The following is a 26,818-nucleotide window of genomic DNA, read 5'->3' on the forward strand; positions in this document are numbered from 1 at the left end:
AGTGAAGAAAACGGAAAAAAAAAATCTTAAAACTCCATATAAAGACTGTTAGAGGTGATTAGAGATCGCCAAATAAATATTTAAAGCTGCTCAAATGTGAAGCCATCTTGAATCTTGAAGCCAAATCAAACCTGGTATCACTGAGCAACACAGGCGATGAGATATAAGCTGTAATTTTACATTTGAAGTGACTGTATAGTGAATTTATTCTCAGTGCAGCTAAGACTGTGTCAGTTCAGGAGTGTGTGTGATGGCTTATGCATGCAGGTGTAGCACAATGTTAATGTTAGTAGCTTTGTAGTGATGGTGCACAACTGAAGAATCAAATGTCAGATCTTGGCTGAATGACTGCATTCGGTGTAGTTGCCTTTGTTTAATTTTTTGTTGGTTTAATCTTGTTACCTTTCTCTCCGACAAAAGGCAAAGACCACGTAAAAACGTCCATGAAGTTCGGCAGCCAGTATGGATGAGGGGAGCAGTTAAACTGACGGATATTCATGACGTTATTCTCATATTTCAACACAGCAGCTAGAGGGAGAGAAAACGACAGAGCGCAAGTCAGAAAGAAAATGCATTAGAGATTTAACTGAATATGAAGATATTATTTGGAATGGTTTCTACGGTTACATATAGCAAGTAAACATAGTATCCTAATAACACCAGGCAGTGTTTGTAACTGATAGCATTGTTTAGTTTACAAGAGTATATGAAAAACAACTGAAAAACATTTGTACAAAAAAAATCATATTTGTATGCAAGCTGAGAATCTAGCAAGTATTTGTGTGTAAATATTCACGTCATCAGCACAGTTTTAATTCTCTGATATCAGAAAATGTAAAAGCCATTTAAAATGTTGCTACTTGTCTTTAGATTGCAGAGGCTAAGACAATGAATGCAAATATATTTTTCAATATAGTTTTCAGCTTTTCAGCATCTCAAGAGGACTCACCTTTATTATTATAAACATCTAAGTAGTTTGGTGCTGAGAAGATTGTGATTAATGATGGGAATCCTGTCGTCTGGCTTTTTCTGTACATTCGGTACCTAATCGGGGGACAAACACAAAGTCAATCCGTTAAATCAGTAAACTGAGTGACGATGGTGACATCACGCTTCATTAAGTGCAAGTCTGAGCGCTCTCACTCACCCTGCGTCCTGGGCTTCGTGCGCTCGGATTATCGACAACAAGTTATTGTTCATCAGGAAATCACACACAGCAGGATAACTGAGGAGAGAATCACAGTTACTCCAAATCCTCCTGATCAGCAGGTACAGTCACGTCCCATAACAACACTGCTTTTATTTCATCGGGTATCAAAACACGGAATGTGAACTGCTACTCGACAACACCTCACGTCCTGAGTGACGGAACTTTCAGGAAAAATGGGAAATGTGTGATCGCTGATGAAATGCCATCTGATATACGATGCAAAGCCGAAACATATCCGAAGACACAGTATAAAGGTCATTAAGTTAATATAATACGGAAGCAATATAATATGATATAAAGAACTCTTTCATTAACAATCAGATTGTTGTAATGTCTCATTTCTTGGAAATTCAGGTGAATCATAATAAAATAACATTTAGAACAAATTTAAAAAAAAAAATGTAAAAATGAATAAAATAAATTAACACCTGTAAGAATTTTTTTTTAAACTATCTGTACACAATGCTTAAAATTGCCCTTGCTGGATTTATCAGATGAAGTGGTCAAGCAAAAACAGCCTTTATCATCAACTGAAGCACAGATTCAACGAAAAAAATATTACTAAATTGAGAACGAAAATAACATAAGAATGCTTAAAAAGAACTGATCCTTCTCCTGTCTAAGAGTTTTTGAGGATTTCTCCGTCTGGTCCATTTAAGCACCATCAGCATAACTGCAGCGCCTCAGCCTGCTGTACATCTGGTTTCAGCTCAGAGCAGATGAACCTGCACTTTACAGCTTTACATCTATTCCTGACCCTCGGCCACTGTGCTCACGTCACTGGCTACCTGATCACATTCATTTAAACAACCACATTACAATACAAATAAAAAAACAAAAATATTTCATTCAGACAGTAACATATGCACACTCCTAACACACAGTTAACACATAACTAACACATTACAATGACTCTCTTGTGCGTCATCCATCGCGCTCTCTCTCTCTCTCTCTCTCTCACTCACACACACACACACACACACACACACACACACACACACACACACACACACACACACACACACACACAGTCCTGAGCTCATACTGATATACAAAAATGGCCCATTATGGAAATATGACGAATAATTGTTTTATTTTTATATCTGAAACAAAAGCAGTTTTTGGACGTTACCACCTGATTGTTTAGTGTGTGTGTGTGAGTGTGTGTGTGTGTATGTTACCTGTAGAAGTAAGAACAGCCTCTCACACTGTTGTGACAGAAGTGCTCCTGTGTTTTTTCACTGCCGTAATCCTCACCAGGATCTGACCAGAGCAGGTCACACATTGGCCCAAAAGCTGGCGGCTCCTTAAACCGGTCTAACTGCATTGCAAACACACACACACACACACACAACTTATTATCATAAACTAATGATGTCGGTCTCTCTATCTGTCTATCTATCTACACATACATACACACACAAGGTGAATGTAAAAAGTCTACACACTCCTGTTAAAATGGTGACACCAAGATAAATCATGGCAGATCTTTTCCCAACCTTCAATGTGAAATTGTAAAGTACAGAAATAAAGCGAAAAATTTCAGGAAGGAAGGGAAAAAACAAACAAAAAAAAGTACAATAACCTAGTTGCAAACTAGTTGCATAAGTATGCACACCCCTAAACTAATACTGCGTTGAAGCACCTTTTGATTTTATTCCACCACTCAGTCTTTTTGGCTAAGAGTCTATCAGCTCTAACTCTTTCCCACTCTTTCTTCCAAAAACATTCTAGACAGCTCACTTCAGGTCACCCCACAGAGTTTTAGTTGGATTCAGGTCTGGGCTCTGGCTAGGGCAATCAGAAACACTGATCATCTTTTGGTTAAGCCATTACTTTGTTGATTTGGATGTATGCTTTGGGTCATTGTCGTGCGGAAAGGTGAAATTCAGCAGAAATTCAGCAGAAGTTTTTGCACTAAAATTAGCTGGTATTTGTAGATATCCATGATTCTCTCAACCTTGATAAAAGCCCCTGTTTTGGCTGAAGAAAAGCAGCCCTAAAGCACGATGCTGCCACCACCATGCTTCACCGTGGGTATGGTGTTCTTTTGGTGATGTGCAATTTTTGGTGCCAAACATACCTTTTGGAATTATAGAATTTTATATCTTTTTTTTAATATCTCTTATTTATATATTTGGAATTGGTCTTATTCAACCATAACACATTTTGCCACATGGCTTGGGGTGATTTAGTTGGGCTTGGATGTTTTTTGTGAGAAATTTCAATTTCACACACAAAGGGTGGAAAAAGTTCTGAAATGATTTATCTGGGGTTCATTTTTTTCCATCACAAAAACTTGCCAATTTAACAGGGGTGGGTAGACTTTTTATATCCACTGTGTGTGTTTGTGTATGCAAATGTTTCTAGACACAATTTCATAAATTGGCTAAATTATTGTAATAATCATTATTTTTGTATATGTTTTAAAAACTTAATTTCCAATATAGTCCTTTCACAAATCACTTGCATAAGGTAGAAATTTTAGTGCACGCACACACACACACACACACACACACACACACACACACACGGGGTTGTCACTTGCACACTATAGTTTCTACCTCAATGGGCATGACTGCGCTGTTTGAATTATCTTCTATCTATCCACGATACTAATTCATACCAGGATGCATTTGGTAGACTTTATGACTAACCTTACAAAATAAGGTTTTCCTAACTTAATTTTGCCTTATGAAAAAAAATAAATTGTAAAATAAATATCCCAATGTCTAGTATAAAGTCATTCAATTAATTTAACATATTTGCTGTGTTTTTTTTTTAATTATTATTATTTTCTTTATTTTACTCCTTTTATCTTTGTGTGTTACTCTGGTATGGTTGGTCACTTGGTCACTCATGGTATGGTTGTCATTTGTTAGTGTGTAACTGTGTGCTTGCAATTTTCATGGAACTTAAAACTTTTTATATAAGTAAAGTGCATGATGATGATTATTATTATTTATAATATAAACAGTTATTTTTTGCTCACTCTAAAACATGGTGGAAAAAAAAAAAAAAAAAGTTAGTTATAGGCCACATTATACACACACAGACAGACACACAGACAGACACACAGACACAGACACAGACACAGACACACAGACACAGACACAGACACACAGACACAGACACACAGACACAGACACACAGACACAGACACACAGACACAGACACACACACAGACACACACACACCTTGCGAATGTCGTCGAGGCAGGTGATTTCGGGAGACAGGCCCCCGTGCACACACAGGAACTGCTGATTCAACAGTGCGGCCAGAGGCAAACAGTCAAACGCCTCCATACACGCGTCATACACACGCTCCGAATACTTTATTTTGCCTGGGATTGGGGAGAAAACACACACAAACACACACACACACACAAAAACACACACACGTGAAGGAGAATGTCTGTTTGACATATCGCAGCAGGGCCCAGAGTGTGAAGGCCTGCCAACTTTCCAGCGTTGGAGGAAACATGCCTTGTTAGGTGATGTTGCACTGGACATGTACACTAATTAGGAGGAAACACAGCACTGATTAAATCTCACACACACATACACACACCATGCTCGGTGAGCAGCGGTTCAGATATACGATGTAGCAATAGCAGCAGTAGAGGACAAGTAACAGTTTGTGTCAAGGCTGATTTTTATCGCGAGAGTGAGATCCATTCCAGGGTGTTCGCGTGTGCAGGCACGCACGCACGCACGCGCGCACACACACACACACACGCACACACACGCACGCACACACACACTCACACACACTCACACACACTCACACACACTCACACACACTCACACACACACACACACTTCACAGCCCGCATATAACAAGGGCTTGTCTGCTACCTTGAAAGCATCATTATTCAGATCTGATGTCTATATCTCACACACACACACACACACACACACACACACACACACACACACACACACACTGAGGTATGGGCTTTATGGTTTCTAACCAGTATTCTAAAACTTGGTGTAAATCACGTCAGTGGTGAGTATAATTCGTGTTAAGGTAGAGATTTTGCCTTCTTCATGTAATGATTTTTTACATAATAATTACAATTATACATTATAATAATAATTATTATAATATGGAACACTTATACATGAGAAAACAACGTATTGCACAGAATCAACACGGAATATGACCTGGAAGAGCAAAAGCCTCAATTTGGGGGTGGGGGGTGTGGGGGATCTACACTGGTCTCGTGACAATGAACACTGCACAACGTCGCGCATCACCTGAAAATCACTCACTCTACCCCTGTTTCCGTAACTTCTCACTCGTCTGTCACTGGTCGGTCATTAATCAAATTTATGTGATGAAGTATTAGAGATTATAGAGAGAAACAAACTGTCATGTGTTTCGGTGAAACTGTGCCCAATGCTTTTCTGCTCACCACGGTTGTAAAGAGTGGTTAATGAGTTACTGTAGACTTCCTGTCAGCTTGAAGCAGCCTCGCCATTCTCCTCTGACCTCTCTCATTAACAAACTGTCGCTCACTGGGTGGTTTTTTTTTTCTTTTTTTACTTGCACCATTCTGTGTAAAAACTGCTGTGCATGAAAATCCCCAGAGATCAGCAGTTTCTGAAACCAGCCCGTCTGGCACCAGCAACCATGCTGCAGTCACTGAGATCACATGTTTCCTGTGAACAACAGCTGAAGCTCTTGACCTGTATTTACATGATTTAATGCATTACCGCTGCTACCGCATGATTGACTAAATGGATAACTGCATGAATGAGCAGGTGCTCCTATTAAAGTAGCTGGTGAATGTATATAATAAATAATAATTATTATAAATATATAGCTGCCTATGTTTGGCATGTGTTTAAAATAAAACGGTATGTATATTTATAATGCTAGTCAAAAAGAGCTGGCATTAGATGAAGCAAGAATTGGCGATACGAAGGAAGCAGGACAAGTGACGCTAACAAAATGGAATGAAGTTGTTATGCAAATGAGAGGCGGAGCAAACTGGGGACTACCAATAGGAGTATAGGATAGGAGTGAAGAATGTTATGTTTTGTTGTTTCCCAGCCATCTGTATTTGATAGTTCCACATAATAACCTTCCTACTTGCAGCTCCTGAGCCGGTCGGAGCTTGTGCGCATATCACACTAGCCATGACTTGTTCGTTGCCATGGTTACCTGATAACTAGTGTTTTGCTAGAGCATTGGGCATCATGTGATTTTTCTTCCTGTAAGGAAGCATGCATCTCAGACATTTATTGAGCGACATGAAATAAATCAAAGCTGACCCCAATACGGACAAAACGACTAATATTCACAAGCAATGAAAGCCGAATCAGCACTGACGCACATTCCGACAGTTACAAAGTGTTTTCGGTAAACGCTACTCGACGCTAATCACACTCACTGCAAGCCCTACAGTCTGAGACGCTTTTTTCTGCATAGCTGTTTATACGTTCAGAGATCAATCTGATAAGAAGCAAGAAATGACAACATCTCACAGTAAGGAAAATCAAGTGTCCTGCTGGCTCACTCTCACTGGTCATCACCACAACGTTTTGCTTCTCATTTGCATAACTTCATGTTATCATTTTGCCTGGCCACACCCACTTCGCTTCACTGATAGTTGTGCTGCCTTGCGGCGCTCTCATTCACCAACCCGTACCGATTATGAACGACTTCCGGAAGCTTTGTCGTGCTGTGGCGCTGTTGACACACACACTCACACACACACACGCACGCACACACACACACACACACGTGCACGCGCGAGTACTTTCAGTACTTACACTCTTGTTTGAAGGTAAAGTACTCTGTGAGGTGCCGGCACTCGTGGTTTCCTCGGAGGAGGAAGAGTGTGGTGGGGTGGTTGATCTTCAGGGCCCACAGATACAGCACACACTGCAAAAAACACACATACACACAGCGAAAGTGAACAGTACCATAATGGAAAAAAACAAAAAAACGTGTAGCCACACAAACAAGTGGGTGTACTGTATCACAGTGCAGTAGAGTTGTTCAGTAGGTGTGGTATATTCTGAAAAATAAGCATGTGCATTAGGTTTCTATTGTCTGATCTATTCAGATAATTAACACAACAACAAAACTATTCATTACAATGTAACAAAAATAAACACAAGTTTTCACTGGTGTGACCACAACGGGGTGTAAAGCTTTTCTTATTTTGCCGGTAGCTAGTTATGCTCTCAGAGTCACGCAGCTCTCTGTAGCCCTAGATGTGTTTCTGAATGCTGCGTTCTCTGCTTCCGAACTGCCACAGTGATTTCATTATCCTGGGACTTCATCAGCGCGGAAATGCTGCTTGAATGCAGCAGATTTTTGTGTGTGCACGTGTGTGGGTGTGAATTCTTTGTATGTTTACGATATTTGCAATTAATTATAAGTATTGTACAATTATTTGGCAGACTCGGCACTATGCAACATTTCGGCCCACTGCTCACTAGACGTCAGTGTTGTAACTTACCGGGAAGCCGACACCGCTCCTATACACCAGACCTTAAAAGCTGGATTCTTTCAGTTCCTGCTTGTTACTGAATGTAGGAGCTAGTATGTTAGTATGCTGGCATGTTGGCTTGTGAACAACAACGTGCTTGTGTGGAGATGTGTGTTTTTTTTTTTTTTAAACCCCTGTAGCTTCCTGATTCGAGATAAAGAGGAAGCTACTTTCAGCGAGTGCGAGTTTGATTAATTGTAAATGTCACTTTAATTGTAAATTGTATGTAAATTTCACCTCATCAGTAGCCTACCTTATTATTCAGCCTGTTGTGTGATATGCAGATGTATGAAACTGAGGGCTATTTACCGAAAGAACCAACCTGACATTGTTATACTCATAATAATAATAAAAAACCTAGTCTAAAAATCAGTTTCACAGTATTAAGCGACCATTTCAAAACGCACAAGCAAATGGTGAAAATTAAAGATCAGACGCATTATGAAACATTTGTACAGAATTATTTTTGCATTTCCTTCTGCATATTAGCAAAAAACAGACCACAAGGAAAAAGATCAACTTGTTCTTATTGCTGAGAATGACTTTTGCATAAGATCTCTCACATTGTCTGTATTTATCACACGGACAGGTTGACTGCCAGGAAAGACGGTGAGGTAAAAATAAATAAATAATAATAAAAAAAAATCTAACTACACACTGGCAGATAACGGTTTGGTTTGGTTCTGGTCAGCTTTGCCGTGTTGTTCTGTGTGTTGAATCGCTGTTGCGTATGATAAGACAGTAGGAATATGGTAGGATTGGCATTGTAACACGTTTACAACAGTACTCGATGTTAGAAAAAGGTAAAAGGTCATTATGGGTAGTGAAAACTGTTTGTTTTGTCTGCAGCAGACACGTACGCTGTAGAGAGCGGTGTCCGCCCTCCTCTTTTCCTCTTTTCTTTTCCTACGTTGGCCTGTTTTGATTTCTATGTTGGAAGCATATGGCTGTTAATAAATACCACACAAACATGTCACCATCCTATCCTCCTGACTCATCTCTGTAAAGTAAAGGGACGCGGAAATACAGGAAGTACCCCGGAGCAGCAGAAAGTTTAACTGCCCTGGAGCTCATCGTGAGGGAAGCTCCCATGAGCCGTCCTGACCGGGGTCTGGAGGCAGAAAGCAGGAAAGGTAACACGAGTTACACAGCCAAAGGGTTTCAGTGCAGAAACGTCCCCTGTGTAGAGGAACAAGGGCTGCTGTAGTGTGATTTAGTCGCAGCCAGACACAAAGGAGACGAGAATCACTGCAGTAAGGAACCTGACTAGGTTTAAAACCCAAAAAAAAAAAAAAAAAAAAAAAAAAAAGACAGCAATAGATCGAAAGGCATGGAGAGGAAACAGTTTGATCATACATCAGTCTAGTTGTAATCATTTTTAATACTTTTATGATGGACATTTCACAATACAGTCACGAACCCTTCATTGCTTTCATCAGGAAGCTGCCTAGGATAGGAAGAAGAGAGTGTGAGAAACCTCGAACTGACTGCGCGATGACTCAGTCTCACTAAACTCCTACCTGACTTTTCAGATTAAATCTCCTGATTAAACTAATGAGCTGATCCAGCTTCAAGACGTAGCCAAGACACACCCGCTAATCGCCTCACAGCATTTCAGCTAAATGCTCTTACTCCTGTCGGGAAAAGCTGTAAAGCTCTGCTCATAACAGACCTACTGATCACACTGGTGAACTTTATGTGAATATAAAACCCTTTTTTTTTTTTTTTTTTTTTTTGGACAGGACCTTCAAGTTTAAGTCATATAATTGTTCCTGGTGGTGACGTCCATCAAGCACTGATCTGAACAGCAGTAACAAGATGTGAAGTCCATGATTTTTTTTTCTCTTTACCTTTCACACACATAATTATTAACAAAAAACATTTTTGATGTGACTTTTTCCTTTCAAATCAAACACAAATTGTCAGATTAAAGATTACAAATTACTTTTATTTACTTTAAACCATGGCTCTTATGATAATTAACTTGATGCTTGTGAGTGAATGGAAAGGACGTACACGGGTCTCAGTGCTCGCAGAAATGAAGTGCTCTGCGCGCTCGTGGTACTGTTCCGTGCTCGTGAATACCTTTGTGCACGTGTAATGTCCACATGTGCTGATGCTGATACTGCGTGCTCGGGTCAGCAGGAGATGACACACATGTGCACAGCTGCCCTCAAACGCTGTCAATCATCACAGCAGCGCTTCTAAAACAATCTCATCTATGCCTGGTAGAATAAATGTGGCATTAATGGATCACATCATCCAACATGTTTAAAAGTTTAGTTATGATCACATGTGGGAACACTAGCGTTTTGTTATGATAAGCAGGAAATAAATCGATAACTTTTTTTCCCAGTGGTAAATGAGTTTTTACTGTCACTGGGGGTTGTTACCATGGTAACTCAGTTAACCATCTCCAAATAATTCAAACAGCAATTTATCACCGTGACCAAATCAGGTCAGAGCTGCGATTTCATAATTTGTACGATGGATATAATTTGATGTATGTATGTATTAGCGCTCAACTGATGTCACCAGGAGCATTTTAAAATTAAATATTAAACATAAAACTGGTGTGTTTAAGGGTAACAGGTGGTGGGAGCTACGATTGAAGTCCAGTCCTTTGTGAATGTCTGATGTCCAGAAAGAGCCGAAGCAAAGGAGTGGCCTTTGTTGTAACACGCACATGCGCGCACACACACACACGCACTCAGTGTTTGATGGTGCTGAGCAGCAGCGTGTCCACCCGCACACCTTTCAACTGTGACATTTCAGCGCACCCCCTAAAGTAACCTCTGTTCCCAGCATGCCCTGCACCATGGTGGCTCTCTAAGGTCAAACGCCCCCCAAAAACCACATGGATGTGTGATTCAACAAACACTCCCTACTATTTAAGTCTATCTCCAATTAACATCTCTGCTCTCCTGAGTGCCGTAGCACAAACACAACTGTCACTAGTGTGTAATAAAGCAGAAAGGGAAACAGCAGAAATTCACACGCATGCCTAAATATAGTGAACGTGTTTCCTCTTGGCGTGTGTATAAACAGATGATGGGATAAAGGGGGTGTACTATGGCCGGTGCTTGCTTGATGTAATCGGGTTCCTCTTCATTGGAATATTCAACAATTCTTCTGCTTACCTTACAGAGCTCACCAGGAGCTCTGTCTAACGGTGACCAGAAATAAGCATATCATTTCAAAAGGCATGCCTGTCTCTATATTCAAAACCTCCTTGAAACAACTTGAGAGTCATGATTTGATTCTGGATCAAATCTTTTTTATTCTATACAAACATTAATAACATACTGTCTGACTTCAGAGGAGAGCAACATAACATCTTTCTCTGATGTGTCTCAGCTTGCCTTGTACATGCTACTGAACAGATAAAGCCACTGACTTCTACAGACCTGACTTCACTTTTGCAGCATTCCTGACCTTGTTACTGCCTAACTAAACACTAAAGCTAGCAATTGCACCTACAGCCAACTCGTAACCAGCTTCTGAAATGCTTGACTCATTTACACAACAGCCAATTCACTGTTCAAGATACATCACACTTGACAATAGCTTGACAGTCGCTTAGTGAACTAGCTAAATATGGAGAACAGTGAAGAGCCTTTTTTCAACTTCTCATCACCGACTTCACCCATGACCATGGCTTTAACGAAGAAAATATCCTAGAAGATGAGACTTCTGCTTGTCTGCTTTTGGAGTTACGCCAAATATGATTGAGCTGAGGTTGATGGATGGTGACAAAGAGACCCAGGGCGATCAGTGGGTGGCATCTGACACGTCTGAACGGTAAATAAAATGATATTATTCACTCTTACTGATGGAAAAACCCTGGTGCTGAGTTGCGTTCTTGCACAAATTGCACCCTCTTTGAAATAAATCAACTTGAAAAGAGTTTAAAGATGCACGGCCAAACACGCACCACCATGCCATGTTTGCTGCCAACAAGCTGCTACTAAAAGCAAGACACGCCCCCAGGGGCGGGACATATACATTCTAGAGAGCATTCCATTGGATGAACACAAGACTAGTACAGGGTGATTCATAAAAACAACTACAATTATTTTCCCTGAAGGGCAAACTATAAAATTAAAACAGTAATATGTCCAAAACTATTTATTTATTTGTATAAATTTCTTTCTAGATATGCTATCACATCTGGGTCCACAACACTGAAGGACAGGTAGAAAAAGCTCTGAAACAGCAATTTTGTAAAGTTGGTTTCGTCATAGAACTGGCCTTTCAAAACCCTGTATTACACCTCAGAAGTGTTACACACATCCTGTTTTGTTACTGGGTGCTATTTTCAAAACCAAAAGACAGGAAATTAGTTAGAATTTTATAATACTCACCTCGATGCTGAAGTAACCTCGATCCACATAATCGCCCAAGAATAAATAGCGCGTGTTATTGGGGGAACCACCGACCTCGAACAGTTTCATCAGGTCAAAGAACTGTCCATGAACGTCTCCACACACTGAGGGCAGAAACACAGCAGACGACAAGAGCCCATAACTACACATTATCACATAAGATAAGATCAACGTCAAGACATGTTCTGCTTCCTGTCATGTATATACTCGCTGGGCCTCAAAAAAGAAAGCGAGCCAGCACAAACCCATAAATTAAGACAAATAAAACTAATCATTCAATTATGACAAAAGAAACGGCGCCGTATAAGCGGAGGATGGGCCGATCCGTCTGAGCATAGCCATGCACTGTAAACAAATGCCTCAGCTGACAAAAGATTTAGTGCTTATTATAATTATTATTATATGAAATATTTTTATTGGCACAGTAGTGAGTGAAAATAATGTACATTTCTGTTTTTCAGGCTTTACCCTGATCGATCGGTTTGTGCTCACAGCTGTCTGTGCACTTGAACTTGAACTTTTATGGGCATCACAACATGCAAATGAGCTGTGCTGTGCATATGCTTGGTAATTTACGTTGATCAGCACTCATCAATATACACACAAGTTTAAAGAAAATCAGCATTTCCAAAACTTTTGCAAATCCGGTGAGCAAAAATCTTTTGTTCGGTTTGGTTTACATAAACATTCATATACAACTTTACTAAGAGATTGATAAATGAGGCCAAAAGTGTTTAAACTACTTTAATGCATCAATTTTTGAGAGAAATTTTTTGGCATCTTGAGGCAGATTGCATCACTCAGTCAGCTTAGATTGACTTCAGTGGACATTTCAGCAGCACAAACGACCCAGAAGGCACTGCTGCAATCTGATATACTGTAATCAGGAGTGATAAATTTTTTCATATTACTTCATACATTATATTCATTCATTCATCCATCCATCATCAGTAACCTCTTTATCTGTTCAGAGTCATGGTGCATCCGGAGTCCCGTCACCAAAATACGAACCTGCCTTAATAGGCTCTACTGGAACATGTTCATGGACGTGATGCTATTTTGAACAACAAACGCAAATACACAATAACTCTAGCGCACAAACTGTCAGACAGTGTACTGCTCTCTCAGGCAGCAGTAGCACCCCCAGGATTAAGGAAGGTGAAAACTCAGTTGTGGCATCTGGAGCCTCACAAGTTCAGCCTTGTGAGAGTTCATTAAAATATTTATATGCTTTTTTAATATTTATTCCGCTAGATTTTCAACAAAACTACAGCGTGTCCCAAAAGTCTCCATCCATAGTGGACTATGTTTGCCAGCACCACGCCGGCTGTGCCTTCAGCAGTGGATGCTAGTGGACGTCCACTTCTCGGTTGGTCCGCAACACTGTCAGTCTTTTTGAGTTTGTTAATAAGTTTGGCAACAGTGTTGTGTGTTGTGTGTGATGTGCTTGCCATGTTTCCTGTTAAAATCCACGCAACCTTTCTGATCCAGCCATGAGAATGATTTCAATACGTTCTTCTCTTGTCAAAGGCATTCTTAAAGGCTATCTGAAAAATATGAAAAATTTTGGAAGATATTTTGCTAAAAAGGTGTTAATTTCCCCTACGTATGGAGACTTTCGGGACATCCTGTAAATCCGCTAATGTTAATGGTTATCTGAAATTTCTCTCCTTAAAATCAGTGTTGCAAGAATAATCAGTCAGACCCTATTACATACGACAGGCCATGTAGCCTCAGTGAACTAATTATCCAAAGGTTGCTTTGTCTTTCAGCAGAAGATAAGTTTGCTTTACCTCAGCTGGAACAGATACACCACCGCCACCTGCACAGCAATGAACTAAACCACATGTGGTTTTTAGGAACTTAAAAAAGTAGGTTAGAGAAAAATCATATCCTGAAATATCACTGCTTGTCAGTTTCACACTTGAAGCAAAGTCCAAGAAACAAAGTCTAGTCTCATTAGTGTCGAATCAGAGAATGTGGTGTGACATGATCGTGTAACCTCCAGCTACAGCTCGTATGACATTAAAGACTCGGGGGACGAGGGAGGAAGGCCATTTTTATCTCTGCACCTGTTGGGGGATAAAAGAGGGGTTTCCTGTGGCCTCCTCTGGGAAATCAAAGACGACGTAGGCGGCCTGGGTGGGACGCTAGTCACTCTTTGACATTTGAAACAGACCCAATCAAAGGATTCCCTCTTTATCAAAACAAGGCTGGTTCCCCCCTCAAGCGAGTCAGGGAACTGATTAATGCAAAAGGCAGTCAGGAAATCACTAAGCTTAGGAAAGGTTATAAATGAGGTTATATTTCACAAACAGGATTTCATTATACACAATGTAAAAAAGAAAAATCCTATTAAATTATATATTATAACTTTGAAATTATAAGGACCTATCTGAAAAGTTCAAAGACACAATAAGGTCAAAGAAGGCACAACTTCATTATTACTAACATTATTTCTTCATCACCAGCATTATTTCTTCTATAACTAGATCCTCGTAGTACATTTTTGTGCTACTTTTTTTTTTTTTTTTTTTTTTTTTTTTTTTAATTACTGGTAAGTAGGCTCGAACCTTACTAGGACTTGCTACTCCTACTAGTCCTTTTACAAATAACTGGTTCCACAGCCATAGCCATGTCCATGTCAAACATACACCGACCGATTTTAGTTCACATTAATGAACTCGAAACATTCTGACTTTACCTTGAGCACCGGTTAAAACATTACCAATACGACATGGGGAAAGGGGGCGGGGCTTACAGGCATGTCAGTTACTACCAGAGAGCTCAAACACCTACAGAACTGTCATCATTCCAGTTTCATATGTCGACTGGTTCATCTGCTGGGATAAAAAAAGAAGTTTGCACTTTTCGGCGTATTTCTGAGTAACCAGATTACTTCAAAGTTAAATTGCTGAGGTTTTCACAAGATCGTTATTGCAATCTTGCCCTTTGCGATATGAATATCACAGAAACCTCCAACACGCAAAAAGCCCTCCTCTAACTAACCAGAAATGATCATTCCTCTAAGCAATCTGATGCTCACCGACATTACAGGTGAGCTTTTTGGGGTTGGTTTGATAAACTTTGCCATTGTGATATAAAAAATATTTCCTATTTTAATTCATGTAATACAGGTTTGTCATTACCTGCAAAACACAATTGGTTATAGTTTGCTTTAATATAGACTAGTGATTATCGTGATCACACTGTGCAGCAGTATATTCATATCATGCTATTTTTATACATAAGGTGCAGGACTAGACTACACAGTGACTCATCACAGTGAGACTAAAGACAGTATAGTTTACCAAGAGAGAAGATTTATGCTGAGATCTTTGCAAGACAGTACTGGAATCCACCTGTGCCTAATAGTGCTGAGAATCCACCTGTGCTGAGTGTAATAGACAAAACAAAAAAAAAAAAAGAAAGAAAAAAAGACCTTTACCACCAAAAGGGATGAGACAGCTAATATTTTTTCAAAGCAACAGTAAGAAAACAGTAGGTCTAAAGACTGCTACTTACTTATAAGCAGCACCTCCATTATTTTTAACTGACCAAAAAGACCACAGTCCCACCTACTTTCTTCGTTACAAGACTGAGTATCACAAATTCACAAGTCAAATGTCACCTAGATAAAGTTAGAATGAAACGAGAGTAACTTCTAACAGAAATAGAAGTTATCACTAGTCTATATTGTGCATGTTTTTTACATCCTGCGTCCTTTCCCCTTCAGTGAATTGTTTTACTCCTGAGTGAATTTTATTCATGTTTGGTCTGCTTCACATGAAAAGGCAGAAAAGTGCAGGTTTCAGGTGTATCTACCTGAAGCAGGAGTGTAACAACCTGCAATACGTAGCTACATGAAACAGGAGGGTAACTACCTGTAACAGATGCCTACCTGTAATAACCATGTAAGTAAGTGTAACAGACATGTAATTACAGGCAATACGAGGGCAACTACCCTCAAAAGGCACATAATCAACTGTAATAATCACTAAGCTACAGGCAACACAAATGTAATAGAGGGTTAACTACACGCACCAGGTGCTTATCTACTTGCAACTATAAATAATAGGTGTTTAACTACTAGTAAAAGGCTTGCACCTACCTCTAACAAGTACGTGACTGCCTGTAAAAGGTATGTAACTATCTCTAAAGAGCATGTGACCACCTGTAGCAGGGGTGTAACTACCTTTAACAAGCATGTGACCACCTGTAACAGGGGTGTAACTACCTTTAACAAGCACATGACCACCTGTAACAGGGGGGTAACTACCTTTAATAAAGCATGTGACCACCTGTAACAGGGGGGTAACTACCTTTAATAAAGCACGTGACCACCTGTAACAGGGGGGTAACTACCTTTAATAAAGTATGTGACCACCTGTAACAAGGGTGTAACTACCTTTAATAAAGCATGTGACCACCTGTAACAGGGGGGGTAACTACCTTTAATAAAGTATGTGACCACCTGTAACAGGGGGGTAACTACCTTTAACAAGCACATGACCACCTGTAACAGGGGGGGTAACTACCTTTAATAAAGCATGTGACCACCTGTAACAGGGGGGGTAACTACCTTTAATAAAGTATGTGACCACCTGTAACAAGGGTGTAACTACCTTTAATAAAGTATGTGACCACCTGTAACAGAGGGGTAACTACCTTTAACAAGCACATGACCACCTGTAACAGGGGTGTAACTACCTTTAATAAAGCATGTGACCACCTGTAACAGCGGTGTAACTACCTTTAATAAAGTATGTGACCACCTGTAACAGAGGGGTAACTACAGTAAAACCCCCATATCCTCCGTTTCAGTTACTGCATTTCTGGAATTTTCTATTTCATTTTTTTTGGACCATGGTCAACCGCTGTTAGGACAAACCCAGAAATATAGTAAACATTCGTAATTTAAATCGGGCGCCATTCTGAGTAACGTGATGAAATCTTGTTAATTATCCTCTTGTCCAGCCTAGCCACGCTGTATACGTTACCCAGCCGTTATATTATATATGTATATACACGTATAGTGTTCGCTAGTATGCGCGGTTCAGGCATGCACTGGGGGATTGGAACCCCACGGATACAGCGGTTCTACTGTATATTAAATAATACGTAACCATCTGTTACTAATATCTGTTACTAAAATCCTTCCTTTCACAATTCCAACTGCGCCAAGAGTCCACCTTCCTGTACTAGGTTTAAAGGGCACCTGTAACTGTACTCATAGTGTTCCTGTACCAGATATGCACCTGTACTGCGGTGTGTATCTACATGAAACGGATGCCTACCTGTAATAGGCGCCTCCACCTCCAGCATGCACTTCTCATGGCGCAGGATGTTGGCTCCGTCGTTGATGATGCGCAGTGCTACGTCCTCCTCCAGCCGTCCCTCCTTCAGCAGGTGAGCCTTCAGCAGCTCCACCTTGGGCCGACCGTCCTCATAGAGCTCCTTCATGGTGAGGCGCGTCGTGGGGGGATACGGCACCGCTACAAAGAAGAGAAGACGGGAACAGAGAATAAACTTCTTTCAGTCACAGGAAACCATAGCGAACAACGAAACACCAACAGAGACAAATACACTGTACACCTGTAGTAAAGTTAGACCAAAACCAAATATCCAAGTCTCTGTTAATTCTGTCTATGTGCTTTGGACCACGGAAGTCATCAACCTGCTAAGCATCTAACTTTTCTAAATCACAGTACACACCTCCAGGAACTTCCTGTTGGTTTCTGAAAGGCTTGACATACATTCAGGCCTTTAGCAATGACAACCTGATCTTTTCTTTCCTCTGTAATAGTGTGATGTATGGCCAGAAACATCACGGTACAGTTTAAACGTCACATGGTATCTGTTTATATAAAATGCTATAATGTGATGTAAGAATCATATATTAATTGACTGATCATCTTGGTATTCTTTGGTTCCCTGTTGAATAAATAACTGAAAAAGCAAAAGCAACAAAAGCAAACTGAGCTTCGTTTATGTTGTCCTTTAACTGAAATATGAAAAAAGTATAAAAAGATAAATCAAATGAAATTTTATTTTCCTGTTCAGCAAACCAGCCTTTTGACTGAGAGTTTTCCAGTGCAGTGACCTCATACGAATGTGATTACTGACTTGACCAATGACCTCACATAGGAGGTGAGAGCAGACGAGTGAAAAGTCGTTGAAATGGAGACGATGTGAGTCGTGAGTGACGTCATGCTGTGTTTGTTGTCACGTGAAACCAGCCATGTTCTTCATTTTCTTCACTCTGATCAGTCTTTCACATGGCATTGTGTGCAATATGATGTTTTTTCTCCCCCCACATAAAAAGTGTCACATATAGATATAATGGTATGAAGAAAAAAAAAATCCATATCTTAGTTTACAGTTTAGACTGTGTTTACTTACTGTATCTGCTTATGCACTACTTTCAGTCTGGAGGAGATAAAGAGCTACAGTCAGTCAGTCAAAAAAAAAAAAAAAAAAAAAATAGCACCGTTTCCGTTCAGCCATTTTAGGCCACTTTTGAATTTGTCTGGTATTCAAAAAAAGAAGATTTCCTCTTGTTTCTCTTCTGAACAGTTCCGATAGAAACACACGACCAATCACACTTTAACGAGAATTTGTTTAACAGCTATAGAAATGAGCTAAACCTTGCTGGCGTCTCACCTTTTTTTTTTTGTTACACCAACTTAGATTCCTTGTTAAACTTAAGCGGGTCAATGAGAGAGACCAAATGAAAAGGAGGACGGTGTAATACAGTAGCTGTCTCGGCTAAATGCACCATAATCTAATTTCGAGCAAACTCTCACCTCATTAGGGAACAAGAATGAAGAGATGAGCGGATTCTCCCTAGAGAGATGTTTTAAATTGGACTGTAGCTCAAACTTCTCTCTGATTCTGGCGTTAATATATTTAAAAAAAAAAAAAAAAAAAATCAAATCACCAGGCACATAAATTAGCCCATAACGTTATGGTCTGTAATTTTGAAAAGTTAAGAAAAACCATGCCTGTATCTCAAATAACACACTCTACACTATGCACTTGACTAGTTACGATCCAGATCTGTCAGTCTGAAGAGCAGTTACATCCTTTTATTTTAGTTAATTAGTCTAAAATATTCTTGACAATTTAGATTATTTTCAATACTATACTATTTACATAGCAGAAGTATTAGTGTTCATATGCATCATTTATTTGTAGAGTTCTCCTATGGTATATATTTCATGCATTTAAGTACTTTACAATACTGATTGTGATCAGAATGATTTTTTTTTTCTCACTGCTCAGTGAGCCAAGATAGTGAGACAGCTTTGCTCACAAAAGTGGAACACAAGAGCGAGATGGTGTGATGATGGATTTGCACAGAGACATGACATTTTAACCACATTTCACACCTACTGGAGTGTTCGGGTGTAATGGATTATTTTAACTGCTTCTGAAGTTCTCCCTGTGTGTGTGTGGACCTGTATAGTAATAAACAGGTTATATATATATATATATATATATATATATATATATATATATATATATATAGAAAAAGTAGTTCTTATGTAATAAAGAACAATATATAATCGTTGACATGGTGAGGTTTTCTGTGAAGAGGTGTTTATTTAACATTTGTGGAAGGAGTCTCCAGTGTCAGCGTTGTAGCAGACAGAACGTTTTCCACCAGGGGAAAGTCTTCATGATTATGTGCTAGGGACTAACTTGTTTCGTGGACCTTCTCCTAAGTTATCTACCTAATAAAAACCATTCAACCGACAGCCAGATCTCGTCTCGGCTGATGTGTGTAGTGCAGCAGGTGGTGGGATTCGGAGCAAGTCGCATGGACTATAGTTATATCACTGAGATACATCAGACCACCATGAAGTGAAAAACATAACTACGTATCAAATAAAAACTTCGTTTATCAACAATGTTTAGGATTTATGTATGTATGTATCATGTTGGGTACGTCTGGTATCAAATAAGCATGAGATGATACAGTAAAGCCGAGAAACAAGACATATCCCGTTACAGGCTTCATGAGACGATCTTGACAGTAAAGTAAAGTAAAATATTACATTTCAATGCATTTATTCTGTAATAACAAATCAAACCACCACAATATCAATACACTGTAAGAAAAGTAGATTTATAATGTAAGGTGTACTTTCCCCCATTATTAGCATTATTTTAATATTTTTCAGTGAAATACGTTGTGACTTGGCAACGTTATTAATATGGAAAGATTGTTTGATGGTAAATTGCGCCTTCAATGACTGAATGACAAATTTGTGTCATCATCCCTCCTACTGCTGTCTGACGTCCAGCTGAAATGCACGAGTGCGTCACACTTACCAACTGAATTGCGCAGATCAGAAAAACAATCACGACTTTATTAAGTATGTTTTCTCATCCCTCAGAAATCAATTTCTGGTTATGCCACTGCCGGCACCATACACAGTGTGTTCCTGAATCGTTTTAGATGTGAATGCTTCTCACATCAAGCGCAGCACACACGTTGATTTGAACCCATTTTTCAGACCACAGTCAAGCCAGCTGTGACAAATTTCAAACATCTAATGAGCTGCATTTAATCATAGTTCATAATTCATTCCAATCATAGACTTGCAAAATCTCTGAAAAGTGACAGTTTATCACAGTATGGATATTTTATTGCTGTATTGCCCAGCCCTTACCACAAGTTTGTTCCAGAATATTCCCTCGGTGTTTTCTTACAGATATTGTCTTACAGAACACATTATATGGGAAAAGCCTGACAGTCTTTGTTAATACACTCCCTTCATACAGAGCAGTGTTTAATAATTTACACACTCCTAATGAAACACACCTAATTCAATTCATCAGGCGTACAAGAACCACGAAACTAACTAAGATTTTCTAAATCGTTTGGCAAAGTAGCTGTGATGGAGTGTAGCAAGAAACCTAAACGAGTCGCCGCAGTGAATTTCTCGAACCAATCTCCACGTGGTTGGCTTGTTATTCAGGGGTGTCCAGTGCACGAGCATGACTGAGACCTTTATAATTATGGTTTCAACCATTCCTGAGTTTACAACACTAAACCACATTTCAACATATCAAAGTACTAGATTACGCAGAAGACAATACAAGCTGGACAGGCCACGCCCACAAGTGACAAGAGAAGCGGTCAGTACACACCCACAAGTTGACCAAGTGACTTGTTGCATGTCAGTGAGATTGTAGGTTTGGTCACAATAGTACAAGAGCTTAGTTGGAGTAAATGGTTTGGGGGAGAGAAAAAAAAAAAAAAGAAAACATTTCTGATAGGTCAGAGTCTTCTTACGTATTAACTTTATTTCAAAAATTCGGTCGTTAAAAAATGATTAAACTAACATGCACTGAGGTGTTCTAATGGACAGAGCTATGCTTTAGTTACAGTATCTTCTCTGGTTCATGCAGAGTGTAAAGAAGAGGAAGATGCTGTTTCTTTCATGGCTGAGTGAATAAATACAACGTGCACCTGCTCATTTGCCTCTCACTGTGGCAGCAGCATGACCCTCAAAGCCAAGAAAGAAGAAACAGCAAGCTTTCTTAATAACAGTTGCTTTTTTTTTTTAAATACGCAATATGAGTTACATGAAAGAGGAAAAAGCACTAGCTCAGCATCAAATCAAAATCAAATCTAACAACGACTAGTAGCTACACTTCTCTGAAATATGGCGATGCATTAGTTTCTAATCAGAGCTGTCCGGATAATGACGATGATTCTCAAGCAAATAATCTGATTTGTATCACAGCGCCTCTGAACTCTCGATTCTGATTGGTCAGAAGGTGTTGATTTATTTGCTCTGTAGTTCGGCTACAAAACTAATCACGTGTTTATATTAATGCACTCAGGTTTTTATAGTAACAGCTAATTCATATACATTATATGGCCAAAAGTATGTGGACACATGATGATAACAGCCATATGTGCTTTTAGTGCATCCTATTCCAGATTTAGTCTTCCTTTGCAGTTAAAATAAGCTCCACTCTTCTGGGAAGGCTTTCCACTAGATTTTGGAGCGTGGCTGTGGAGATTTGTGCTCATTCAGCCACAAGAGCATTAGTGAGGTCAGGTACTGATGATGGATGAGGAGGTCGGGGGTGCAGTTGGTGTTCCAGTTCATCCCGAAGGTGTTCAGTGGGGTTGAGGTCGAGTTCTTCCCTCACGAGCCTTGGCAAACCATGTCTTCATGGAGCTCGCTTTGTGCACAGGGGCATTGTCATGCTGGAGCATGTTTGGGTCTCTTAGCTCCAGTGAAGGGAAATTGTAAAGCTACAGCATACAAGACATTCTACCCAACTGTGTGCTTCCAACCGTGTTTAAACTGTTTGGGGAAGAACCGCATACGAGTGTGATGGTCAGGTGTCCACATACTTTTGGCCAGATAGTGTAAACAGATTTAAAAATCATGTAATTTTTGACAGTGACATTTTCTCTAAAGAAAATGTTTATTTAGCATTTTGGTAAGGAGTCTCCGGCGTCAGTGCTTCGCAATATTTAGAGGTAAAGCTATACAGGAAAGTCTTCAGGATGGAGGGCTTCGTTTTGTTTTTGTGATTTCTCTGTAACAAGAGGAAAAAAAAAGCGAGGTAACAACCTATAGCTGCTATAACATAACTGAGAACTTATTTCCGTGTATGGTATTACCACAAAAAAACAAAAAACTATACAAGGATGACGTGTCTTCTTTAGCAAATGGAAAAAAATTGTAATCATTGGCAAATTGCTGTGGTACAAGATGAGCAAAGCACTTTGGGACATACCTTTAGCTGTTACAGGCAAATAATCAGTAAATATTAAATAAATAAAAACTTTAGGGTGGAATCATTGATATTAAAATGGTGCCCTGGTAATTAACACAAATGTCATCTCCACTCCAGACGGTTTTAAATACTGAGTAATCGATTGCTCTTATTTCGTGTACATGGATGTGTTTTTGTGTACTCGACTACGACACTCATCACTGTTAAGGAGAAACTGCGCTGTTTGTCTACGCCCATGATCTGGAGTTTGACTGCACTCGAAGCCATGAGCGAGAGTGGAGTTTAAACGCTGTCGAATGTTTTGATTAGGCGAACTGCCAGATGACTTGTACGGATGACTTTTTCTTTCAGCAGACAGTGCCATGTTAACACGACGTGAGCGTGTGTGTACGTTTGGACGTGTAGCTAATGCACTACAGGCTTAGAAAAGAGTTCACCAAAGTAGGTTAGTGTAGGTCTGTGGAGAATCAGGAACAGTTTTTTTTACATACAGAAAGAACTGAGAATCAAAGGTGCATCTTTTCTCAGTTGATAATTTTGTAATGAACAAACTTTTTGTATGTCTGGAACGGTTCAGCCTATCTAAAAGATCTTCAGTCTATCTAAAATAATAAACTAATTCCAGAAGTAGCTACGTTTATCTCCATGGTTTCCAAAATGACACTCGATCAAATATTATAATGATCTGCAAAAATCCTGTATAAAAATCTATAATAATGAAAACGCCATCTACAGGGTGTCTGAAAGTCAGGAACCAATGAGAGTAAGAGTACATACACTTAATTTTGTATTTTTTTCTTTATAACACATGCTGTACTTGTTTACTCTTCACTTGTTCACTCCATGCATTTTCTCAGCCGCTTTATCATGTTTTTTTTTTTGGCAGATTTTCCTCAATATATTCAGACTGACATATTTGCTCAACATGTTCCTATTGCTTCCTGACTTTTAAAGCAATTGCTTTAAGACTGCACAGGAAGCCTGGCTTCCCCTAAAATTTCATTAAAATGCGGCCATGAAATGTTTACAGAAGTGTCGACATTATTCATCAGTTTTGGTGGAATTCAATATTTTAATGAATCAAGCGATCACATATCTCAGCGCGATATCGCGCTGTTCGTTCATTAAACTCAAACTGTTTTGGTGAACAGCGCAGCCTGCGTGAAAATCTCTATCGGAGGCTTTAAAGAGAATGTGACAGAGCGAATACACACAGAGGGAAGCTGGTTTGTCTCTTAGTGTCGGTTAGGTGTTTGTGTACTTGCTGTTTTAATGGGACGAAAGATTAACGCTCCTTGGACAACTTGTCATTTTGAGCCCCACCTAAACGTGGGTGGGTTTTTCACAGAAAAAAAAAAAAACAACCCAAAAACATCTCAGCGTTTATTGGACACCGTGTTCTTCGCCTGCCCTGTCGGGATGCACGGTTTCTCCTTATGATGATTGGTAGACTTCTCAAAGAGGTGGGAACTTGTAACCAGCTGCCAGTCAGTAAATCAGGAATGAACATGACTGACACGTTAAACTGAAACATATCCGTGCCGATCAGAAGTGCTTGGAACTGCAGTGGTGGTGTAATTTGTAAATATTGTAAATAGACTGCAAGTTTAAAGCTGTGGATATTGGCACTCATTTCTGAAATAATGTTGTTTATAAGTCTAGCCAAATAGCTGTCACTTCCTTCTTCAGCTTGCAGCTTACCTGCTTCTCGGCACAAAATGGCAGACACTGCTAATGTTGACCTGATTTGAGAAAAGGTTTTAATACAGACGTGAGGGAGCAAAAAAGGTGCTTTTAGCCTGTCTTGGTTCAGTAAAATTGATTGGCTGTTTTAATTATTAGTCCTGGATTACGTGGAGCTTCTGCCAAACAAGTGTCTGTGAATTACTGTACAAACGAGAGCATTAATATAAACCTATTGTTCATGTTAAATGTGCAATATGTAACATGGATGTCATGTCCACAACAGACAGCTGTGTTTCCCCTATTTTAATAACCACCTGCTGCAGCTGCCCTGTGAATACCCGCCGTAGTCAGGGTGGCACAGTGGTGCAGCGGGTACAGGTAGTGGTCCCGCCTCGCAGCTCCGGGTCTTTTCTCACTGTATCCATGTGGGGTTCCTTCAGGTTCTCCGGTTTCCACCCACCTCCCAAAAACATGCCAGTAGATGGACTGGTTACACTAAACTGCCCCTGGGTGTGAATGTGTGTGCACGGTGCCCTGTAATGGACTGGCAGCCCATCCAGGGTGAATTCCTGCCTCACACCCAGCATTCCCGGGATAGGCTCCAAATCCACCGTGACCCTGACCAGGATAAAGCGGTTACTCTGAATCAATGAAGGAATTTTGCTAATCAATTAAGTGATTACACGAGTACTGGATTAGTCATTTAATAGTGCTCATTACTAATGCAAACATTTGGTTGTGCTGTAGTGTTGTGTTATACTACTTCTTAAAACACTTAAAATAGCAAAAAAAAAAAAGTCTTCCGGCTTAGCTGGAGGTGTAAAAGTGGTGGTGTGAATGAAGACAAGATGTGACAAACAAGAAAGGAGAGTGTATAAGATGACAGTGAGAGTGTGTTCTAGTCTCACCATGACTGTGTGTTTGGCTGGTGCTCGTATGATGACATCATCCTGTCGCTCGTCTTCAGTATATTCAACTCTACCATAGTTACTGGTTAAAGGGATACGTGTGTGATACAGCAGCACTGTGAACACTAATGTGGCGTTAATGACCAAGACCAAATACTGAGCCTTTTTTTTTTTTTTTTTTTTTTTTAAATCGGTCCGGTTGGCTGAATAAATCTCACTAAAAATACCAAAGGGGAACGCCATGCTCTTGCCACATCTTCACAGGTTTAAAGATATCCTGAAGTCCGGAAGCCTCATACACACACACACACACACACACACACACACACACACACACACACAGACACACAGACACACACAGACACACACAGACACACACAGACACACACAGACACACACAGACACACACACTACACCCAAAGCAAGAGTCTAAACAGCCTTGCATACTTGTTCATTTTGTTTCAGCGCCTTCATACTTGAAGGAACATTTCGGGCCAAAAATAAAATGTATACAATGTTCCCTGTGTGGGAGGTTTGCTTATTTATTTGTGTACTGGAGTACTGCTGCTGTAACAATCCAGCAATGTCATTTTGCCCATTTTATAGATAACAGTGTTATAGTTTCAGAAACCAGTTGAAAAAGTTTAAATATATGTCAAACAACTCGAATAAGCCATTTAAGATTTCAGTTAAATATTGGGTAAGGAGTAAACTGGGCATATTTTATATTCGGCCTAACTACCAGTTTAACCGTAAATATTACGACTTCACTAATGCAGTCTTAACATGTTGCAATATTAAGCAAATTATGAATGCTTAATTATATAGCTATGTGCAGTCACAGGAGACAGTTAGGAGCCATGATTGTTAGTTGTGGTACTGAAGCCAGGTTTCTGTTCCTTGCTCTTAAGAATAAATGATTATTTCGAGTCACTGGATTATTCATCATATCCAGGTTTTCCATGGTCACTGCATTGTGGAGCAACACAATCACTATACGATATTTCGTTTAAAAAGAGTTAGGGCTGCACGATATTGAAGAAAAATGCAATATGTGGTAACTTGTTAAATAATGCGATATGCGGTACGATAAAGCTAGATGTGTGCAAAACCAATTTAAATGATATATATTTATATATTTTAAAACTGAAAATGACATAACCAACATACACGTTTCATGTTGCTTTGAGGAAAAGAAAGCATTCTCTGCTATCTGCGGCACCCTAAAACTCTGACTTTTCGTGAATTTTTGAAGTATTAAAATCATACAGTTATCGTGAGCCCTTGCAATATGCACATCACGATATTTACATATCATATTTATATTTGCAATATTTCGATAATTTTGATATAT

The 26,818-nt window shown here is 39.6% G+C and overlaps 1 protein-coding gene across 3 annotated transcripts in view; it reads right to left on the reverse strand.

Moving 5' to 3' along the window:
* The window catches only part of ppp3ccb (protein phosphatase 3, catalytic subunit, gamma isozyme, b), a 50,760-nt gene that overhangs the window by 18,927 nt on the left and 5,015 nt on the right, over positions 1-26,818 (reverse strand). For all 3 annotated transcript variants that reach the window (XM_026942686.3, XM_026942685.3, XM_026942684.3), the window contains exons 2-9: positions 17,398-17,595; positions 12,080-12,204; positions 6,991-7,102; positions 4,408-4,553; positions 2,392-2,531; positions 1,148-1,225; positions 950-1,044; positions 403-528 (exon numbers count right to left, since the gene is read on the reverse strand). In XM_026942686.3, the coding sequence (XP_026798487.1) occupies positions 403-528; positions 950-1,044; positions 1,148-1,225; positions 2,392-2,531; positions 4,408-4,553; positions 6,991-7,102; positions 12,080-12,204; positions 17,398-17,595 (1,020 nt within the window). The remainder of the gene's footprint in view (positions 1-402; positions 529-949; positions 1,045-1,147; positions 1,226-2,391; positions 2,532-4,407; positions 4,554-6,990; positions 7,103-12,079; positions 12,205-17,397; positions 17,596-26,818) is intronic.

This window comes from Pangasianodon hypophthalmus, chromosome 17 (assembly GCF_027358585.1).
Source record: "Pangasianodon hypophthalmus isolate fPanHyp1 chromosome 17, fPanHyp1.pri, whole genome shotgun sequence".
Taxonomy (NCBI): Eukaryota; Metazoa; Chordata; class Actinopteri; order Siluriformes; family Pangasiidae; genus Pangasianodon; species Pangasianodon hypophthalmus.